Source organism: Notechis scutatus, chromosome 1, assembly GCF_049901735.1.
Source record: "Notechis scutatus isolate UNSWTSFEM ecotype Mainland chromosome 1, rNotScu1.2, whole genome shotgun sequence".
Classification (NCBI taxonomy): Eukaryota; Metazoa; Chordata; class Lepidosauria; order Squamata; family Elapidae; genus Notechis; species Notechis scutatus.
In genome coordinates, this window is record NC_142009.1 from 299,262,183 (window position 1) to 299,271,088 (window position 8,906).

Consider the following 8,906-nt stretch of genomic DNA (forward strand, 5'->3'; position numbering starts at 1 on the left):
CAAGCAAAAGAGCTGAGCCGACCCGAGCTTGGCTTCCTTCCCAAGTCCCTCTAGCCCGAACCCGAAGGGGCCACCGGGAGAGTCCGCCCGAGGCAGTGATAACGCCCACCCATCCGTGGACAGGGAGGCGAGGCGACAGCAGCGCTGCTTCCCTGGCCGGCAGGTCCGGGGGAGAGAGCCCGAAGCCGCCCATCCTTTCCACCCCTCGCCCAGCCTGTCCCCATCCCCACGCATCTCCAAACGCGCCGGCATCTCCAAACGCTGCAGCGGCATGGGCATCGGGCAGAGGCGCTCACTCGGGGTTCAGCTCGGAGGACGCGGTGCAGGCCTTCGCCTTGCCTCCCTGTCCACAGATGGGTGGGCTCTATCACTGCCTCGGGCAGCTTTTCCCAGTGGCCCCTTTGGGTTCGGGCTGGAGGGACTTGGGAAGGAAGCCAAGCTTGGGTCGGCTCGGCTCTTTTGCTTGGCAGGCGGCCGTGCACCCACGGCTTGCTTTCCCGGCTCTGCCCAGCCTGCACGTCTCTGGCGGGATGAGCGGAGGGTCCGGCGGGGAGGCGCTCGCTGCCTTGGCGAGAGCTCCGCCGCCAGGCAGGAGGGCCCGCCTGTCAGCTGCGCTGGGCGCCCCAGGAGAAGCTCTTCGCGTTCTGCCTGGTGCCAGGCAGGGATGGCGGCTGGGCACTTCTCCCGGGGTGGGCCGATCCTGCGCTGCGGCCCCGGGAGTTTTGCCTCCCCACCTGGGGTTAGGCTGCCCTCTCGGGCAGGGGACTCTGTCGTACAGTAGTAGGGCGTCGTTTTTAAAAGAATTGGCTTTGCCTTCGAAGGCAAAGGGAAGGCAGCGACAGGAGCGCCTGAAGCCGAGTGTCTCTGCCGGACTCCGGTTGCAGGGAGGAGCCCTGGCTGGCCGTGCATGGCTGCACCAAACGCCGCGGCGTTGCTTTAAATGCCACGGCAGCACGGGGAGAAGGGAAAGCAACAATGGCAGAAGGTTTCCCGATACGAAGTGCCCCACCAACGCCGAGGTCAACATCCAAGCCGTCGCCGCCTGCCCGCCTGAGGATGCAAGGGGGGGGAATTAAGTCACCCCCGAAAAGACGGCCTAGCCGTTTTTTGGGGGGGTCAAAAAAAAATAAGGCCTGGCCTTATTTTGTGAGAAACACGGTAGTAATGTTTTACCCAACAGCAATCCATAAACAGAAGTAGGAAATAACCAAAAACATATGGCTACTTACTTTGAGTAAGCTAGAAAAAATGGTGAACACATAAAATAAAAAATTATAATTATATGTGATTAACACATATATGCACCTTTTCAAGTATATTTGTTCTTGTTCAGTAAAATTAGAAGAGATGTATTTTTATTCACCCTAATTACTTTTGAAGGATATTTTCATAACCAGAGCTGTTAAATTCCAAAGATAATTTCAAGTTGTCTTTCTCAGTTACACTGTAATTCATTCAGTACAGCTCCAAAATTTTACCCAGATATGCTTGATGCAGCAGATATCTGAGAATTATAATAAAAGCTGTAAAGTTGGATATTCCAACATTTCTGTGCATAGCTGTTTGATGAGGACTATTGGTAGGAGCAATGTTATATTCAGTCTAAATAGAACAAGGAACATAAAATTATTAGTGGAAAACTGCTCTGAAAATATTGCAATCATAATCAAAGAATTACAAAATGACGATATGATACGAGAAGCATTTATAAGATAATATGCTAGCCTGTAGTACTATAGAGGTAACAGAGCTACTGATAAAATTTGAATTTCATTCTATATCTTTTTGTTTTTATTAATCATGTGTAATTTAAAATACTTTTATCTTTTCATCTGTTTATAGGAAATGAACAACATTTCTACAGCTGCAGAATGCTATAAAGATGTCTTAAAACAAGATAATACCCATGTGGAAGCCATTGCATGCATTGCAAGTAATCATTTTTACTCTGACCAGCCAGAGATAGCTTTACGTTTTTATAGGTAAGAAGATAGTAAATATATATTTTTTTTCTGAAATAGTAAAAAAGTAAAAATAAAAAATAAAATGGATGGGTATATGAAAAATATGTTAAATCGTACACTATAACTCAATGGGTTGTCTGTCAAACTTAAGAATTATAGCCCTGATAGGAACCTAGAAACTACAGCTTAATTTTTTGTTTTAAAATATCCATAATAGGTGTTTGTAGAAATATAAAATTCACACAAAAATAGTTTGTTGCGAAAACAACTGCCTGCAAAGGTTCCTGGCTTGGGGCTGAAAGGCGAAAGCAGAAGCAATATGCTCCGTCCCATATTTGAGAAGACCAGGTTGCCCTGATAGACTGGTCTCACCAGAACATTGTTTGTAGAAATATTTAAAATACAGAAGGGAATCTTGAATTGCTTCTACATATCTACTAGTTCTGTTCCACAGTCTCAAGGTAGTCAAAAACAGATTCAAGGTCTCCATCATTTCCACCAGTGTTAATAACCCTGGGAACACATGAACTGATTTGTGGTCTGTCCTCAACTGATTAATCAGACAACATAAAAATGGTATTCAAACATTCACCCATCCATCTATATTTTTACTTTGTGCTCATTTGCCAAGAGATTTTTACCATCAAATTTGTTGCAAGAACTATAAAGCTATTAATGGACTATTCTCCTACATCTGAAATACTAATGTATTAAAAAAATCTAACATGGGAAATAGGGAAAGACAGACACACACATGTAAAATAATTTTATTACAATGCTTCATGTGTTTCTGATAATACCTCCTGAGAATGTGGCAAACATATTTTCTGTTAATTTTTCAAAATTATATATCTATTTTCTTGTCCAGAGTATATATTTGCTATCTAAATAATATATTTTATTTTCACCTAAATGGAGAGTTTTTCTGTATTGATTTCTCAGTTACAGAAGTTAGTTATTTGTACTAATGTCCCTGACTTTACAGAACAAGAATCAGTCTAGGCTAGCTCGACTGCATAGCCTGATAATTAAAAAGAAAAGTATTTTATTATATCTGTCAGATAGTCAAAGGCTATGAAAACTTAAGGACAGAATAATGGTTAGACTTTAAGGTACTACACAGTGTTTTGAACAGCAAGTTCCTTTATAGTAGGAGTGCTTTGTTAGAGGGCTAAATTTAATAGTTCTAGTCCAGCGGTTGCCAACTTGACTTGAGCCTTTTGGAACTGGGCTATGAAGGTGGTGGGTGACATGCGCATGGAGGTGCAGATGCCCACCACTTGTGCAAATTGAATACACGCACACTCACCCACCACTTGCATGGAACCATCCCCTCTACCCACCCCTCCTACCAGTCTGCAAAGCCAGAAAGGTTGGGGAACTCAGTTTTAGACTACAAGGCTCAATTCTTGGGGAAAGGAGAGAAAATGCTGATCATATTGAAAATGAGGGTATAAGAACTATTGCACCCTGGTTTCTTCTTATGTTCAGTAAGAAATACAGAGATCGTGTACCCTGAAATGTTTTTTCCCTGGTCCAAGGGAGGTGACACTTGTAAAAAGACGTACTGTATATATATTCTTACTATGGATTATAATTTGTGATATTAAATGAGATGGGCAGAAACTGCCATGCCATGAAATAATTATATAGAACTCCTTTTTGACTTTATCTAAAGATGGCAGCCTTCTTGAGCTAGGATGCTAAGAATGGTGAGACCTTGGAAGTATTTTATTGAAAGATTACAAGGAATGCTAGATTGTAGATGTCTGCTTTGCAAGGCAGACCATTCTAAGAAAGGAATGCCATATAGATCAGGTAACAGTTATAGTAACAGAATCTTGCACATCTGAATGCCCTCACCCCCTCCTTCATTTTCTATTAGTGTGAACTAAAGAGTGGCCTGGCACATTTATAAGAAACTAGTTTCTTGGAATGGGCTCAAGCCATGCTTGCTTATCATTGCCTTGGTAGCAGCTCTTCCTCCTGTCTTTCAAGGGCATTCTTTATTCCCATTACAGTAGGCTAGACTGGAAAATCAAAGCTATCCTTGAATAGGCAGGACTGTACTGTTCCTAAGAAAACTTCATGGATGCCTCAATGAAGTCAGCATGAATCAAGCTACTGAGTGTGTGTGTGTGTGTGTGTGTGTGTGTGTGTACAGAATTAGCATGAGCACAAGAAACTTTCAAGAAGCATGCTCCAAAAATACAAATTGACTTATTTACTTTTTATGTTGAACTAGGCGGCTCCTGCAGATGGGCATTTATAACAGCCAACTCTTTAACAATCTAGGCCTCTGCTGTTTCTATGCCCAGCAATATGACATGATTCTCAGTTCATTTGAACGTGCACTATCTCTAGCAGAAAGCGAGGAACAAGCTGCAGATGTGTGGTACAACTTGGGACATGTAGCTGTGGTAAGAATAATGCTTGTTAAGGATACTTTGATGAAATATTTATGCAGAAATGATTAGATTATAACCCAGAAAGCGTTAGTGGCCTATAACCTACTTATCAACTACCAGAAAGATGCAAGAAGAAATGTTTTTGCATGCTGTATATCACAATACATTTATTTCCTCTTGGAAAAGATAGAAACAGTCTCATTGGAGGGTTCTTATACAGTATGTTGCTGTAAGGAAGACTGATGTAGCCTGCCTGAAGATTTTCCAAACAAAACTTTCACATCATGTACATTTCAAGGGTAAGACTTCTCAAGGAGAAGCAGCCTTTGAGAGGAAGTCTTGGTTCAGTTAAATTTGAAAGAAAGTGACTTCTGAAAACTTCCTTGTAAAAATATATCTCATTTCTGTGTGTTGATAATTGAAGTGAAAGATTGAAAAATGAAAGTAGGCTAACATAAGGATTTTAATACTGATCCAATAAAATTCTCATTATAATTTGCTGAATTCACTTTACTAATTAAAAAATTAGTAAAGATTTAAAGATATTTCTCAGGGACGAATAACCTGCAGTTTTAGTTACTTTTTATTTCACCCCACAAAATTCACCAGGAGGGCAAAAAATGTTCGCCCTACTCATTCAAAGGCACCCTGTAACCCTGCAAGAGGCATGATGACAGTACCACAAAAGGGAAGGAAATATGAGGATTACAAATGATGTAAATAATCAAAATGAAGACCCAACTAAAGGAAATATGTTCATTCCAGACTTACAGGAATTAGAATAGGATATTTCTCTGCATGACTAGTTCTAGTGGTCTAATTTCCCAAGTTAAATGCATGTTCACATCCTGTAGCTATAAACAAATTCTGGCAAAAAGTGGTTATCATTTGGTAATTTTGTCAAATACCTTCCATTTAAACAGAAATAATGCATAATATTGCCTCCTTTCTTATTCTTTCAATAAATTTAATACAAGTTCTACTGAATCCAGTAAAAAATCCAGATAGTACAACACTGTTTTCTACAATAATAAAATTAGGAATCATTTTGTAAAATGGGCAGCAATATAAATTTGAAAAGTAAATACAAATGAAAGAATTTAATTCCATTCCCACTTTTTTTACAGAGAAGATTTGAATGGAAGTCCCCATCCTTAAGTGTTGTTTTAAAAACCCCACGTGTCACAAATCTTGCCAAAATTACACTCCCATTGTATGAAACATCTTTTTTGACACTCCCAATTCAATCCTTTCAGGACTAAGAAGAAGCAAGAGTGACACATATCCAGATTTATAATATCTGCATAGGGAAAAATTACCTGGTATATAGAAACTATGGATATATTCTGTGTTTTAACTTCTCAGGGAATAGGTGATAGAAACTTGGCTCATCAATGTTTCAAATTGACTTTGGCTAACAACAATGACCATGCAGAATCCTATAATAACTTGGCTGTGTTGGAAATGCAAAAAGGTCATATTGAGCAGGTTAGTATCTAATTTAAAGGAAGGTGGGTCTTTAAGTTTCTATAGCTAATGTATTTTAGGAATAATATTCTTTGAGGTGAATGAGAACCATGGTAATGCTCATAGGCTGTATCAATGATAGGAAAAGCAACTGTGCAAATGCCTTTAACCAATCCAAAGTAGGGCAGGAGAAGATTTGTTTAAATTTGGTATGTACAAAATGTAGTTTTGCAGCAGCAGAACATTCCACAGAGTTACAAAATGTTCCAATTCTGCTTATAGGCTGTACCAATACAGCCGAAATGGGTTTTTTCAGTTCTTTAATCCTCTGGTCTGGCCTAAAACTGTTTTGGTTGAAACACTACAAATGTTTTGCAATTTGGAAAATTAAATTCTAGAAAACCAGAATGGCCAGTACAACATAATATGGAGAAGAAATTTAAGCTATCCTCATTGAGTCAATTTATGTTACAAACACTGTAATTTGGTAAAAAATATGGTAGCTGTAAAGGCCCACTGAATCAGTCATTCAAGAAAAAGAGTTGCATATACTGTAAAGTGCATTTGTAAAGTAAACCCACTGGCAGAGTCCTGGAGGTTGTGAAACTTGTATTTGTAGCATTGGGTGCCATACCTAAGCCAAAAAACACTGTGGAAAAATGAAATCAATGTAATTCTTTTTTATATATGAATTTCTCTGAATACTTTTAACCAGTATAGAGTTTAAGGTTTGCTCTTTGGATAACTATGAACAAATTAATTGCAGTGCTCCTCAACTTGGCAACTTTAAAATGTATGGATATAAATTCCCAGAATTCCCAGCTAGCATGCTTTAGTTTAGCAGATGAACCATAGCATAAATTAAGTTTCAAAAACATTTACACTGTCCACAGAAGATGTTGGTTGTTAGTACAAATGTACAAATTTTGATGTACAAATACAAACACTTTCTATGTTTTAGGCAAGAGTGTTTCTGCAGACGGCTTCATCAATAGCACCTCATATGTATGAGCCACATTTCAATTTTGCTGTCTTGTCTGAAAAGGTAATGTCATCACCCTTTTTTTTCATATGTATGTTTATTAGTTTGTATATCTTAAGTGTTTTTGTCCTGAAATTTGTCTGAAAAGAAGTCTGTAGATCAGTTTACAAATGAAAGACAAATCTGAAGTACCTAGAAGATTTGACAAAAAAGAAAATAGGTTGGAAAGGAGAAAGAAAAGCAATAAATTCACAAATTAAACTTTTACTGCAGAAGTCTTATATAATTTGCCCATTTGAAATATTTGTTCCAGTCTCATCCTAGCAGTCCATGCATCTGTACTGTGTTCAAAGACAGCACTATGCAGAGTGCCTTAGAGTTCAAAATGAATAGGACATGAACTTTTTGAAGCTAAATTAGGGTTGTGCCTTACTATATATGTCAGAATATAAATATTTTAAAAGGGAATCATTAGATGAAATCTTAACATATTAGGCTCTTAGTAGCATTTCTATGTCATTTGGTCTATTTGTTTTTCTGCAGGTTGGAGATCTCCAAAGAAGCTATATAGAAGCTCAGAAGTCCAAAGAAATTTTTCCAGAGCATGTCGACTCTCAGCAACTTATTAATCAGTTAAAACAGCACTTTGCCAGACTGTGATGTACTTCCCACCAAAAAAAATTTTTTTTTCTTCAAAACTGCAGTCTTGTGCAAAATTACAAAGAATTCTCAGAACACTTTTACATTTATATGCTGATAATTTTATTTAAACTGGTTGCAAACTGAAGATTGTTATTCTCTTAGCTGCTTTAGTAGAATCTTATCTTTTTAAAAAAGAATTCCTGACTAGTAGCAGCATTCATTTTAGGTATGTTAAGTGAAGCAAGGCAAATTTTAGTTTATCTCATAATGAGTAATGGGAGTATTTCCATACAGGAAACTGCTTAAAAATGTACCCTTATTGATTCATTCCTTTTTCAAGGAAGGATGTATTTCTTTATTTAATGCTTAATTGTAGTGGTTTTATCTGGTTACAGTAAGCAAATGAAAAATGAAGAATTGTTTAACTTTTTGTTGCACCAGAGCAAGTTTAGACTAACTTTTATTTAGGAAGATCACAGATTATTATGTGAAAAGCACAAGTGTTAGTGTTGATGAATTAAGGAATGTATATGTATACCTGTACTCAAAATCTGGTATGTGCTGTCTCCAGGTGTCAATTCATGGCACTCTTTGCTCATGATTTTGGGATCTAATGAAGGCTCTATACCAAAAGGAACGATTGGTATTTGCAAACAAGAGCCTGTTTCTTTCGCTGTCTAAGTGGGTATTAATGGGGCAGTAGAAACAGAAATAGAGCTACAGTTGTATCTGTAGCTTCAAAGCAGTGAAACAAATCTGAATATCTGATTCCAATGGAATAGGTCGTCTTGAGAAGGAAAGGCAAAAGCAGAGGCTATGAAATATTTTTCCTCCTTAGTTTTCCTTCATTTCTGAATCCAAATTGAATTCTGGACATTTGTATTGAGAGTTTTGAGAAGCATATAGATCTGCACTAAATGAACTTCCATCTCATATCATGAATATTTTTGACAACTGATGCATCTTCTGGTATTTTTCCTAATGTTACTTTCAGTGAAGGCTCATTTGTTTTAAATTTTAAGGGCATTTGATCCTTAATATGTAGATAAAAATGTATGGTTTAACTTTGTTTTACATTACTTCTCCATATCTTTTTATTGTTACAAATTATAAATGCCATTTATCTTTGCATCATATGTACACCCATAAAGATTATTCAAGTTTGTTAAAATTAAATAACCTCTTTTTCCTATATAACCATGTCAGACTAAGAAACTATTATATAATCCAACCACTTACAGAAATTTCCAGCATATTTGCCTGAAGTTAAAATGGGCATTGGTATATTTACCTGAGAACGCCCTTTCTATACATGCTGCTAGAGAGTCCAGGAATGGTTTAGACCCCTCCCTCTGATGTCATCAAGCTGAATCTGCCATAACATAAAAAGCCAGCCTCTGCTGTTAGCTCCAGTTTTTCTGGCGAAGAAACTTGACAGACATA

The 8,906-nt window shown here is 38.1% G+C and overlaps 1 protein-coding gene across 1 annotated transcript in view; it reads left to right on the forward strand.

Moving 5' to 3' along the window:
* Positions 1-8,639, forward strand: part of TTC8 (tetratricopeptide repeat domain 8) — a 33,806-nt gene extending 25,167 nt beyond the window's left edge. Inside the window, exons 10-14 of the mRNA XM_087952056.1 lie at positions 1,843-1,982; positions 4,210-4,384; positions 5,738-5,860; positions 6,801-6,884; positions 7,365-8,639. Coding sequence (XP_087808182.1) covers positions 1,843-1,982; positions 4,210-4,384; positions 5,738-5,860; positions 6,801-6,884; positions 7,365-7,481 — 639 coding nt within the window. The 3' untranslated portion in view covers positions 7,482-8,639. The remainder of the gene's footprint in view (positions 1-1,842; positions 1,983-4,209; positions 4,385-5,737; positions 5,861-6,800; positions 6,885-7,364) is intronic.
* Positions 8,640-8,906: the final 267 nt, after the last annotated feature.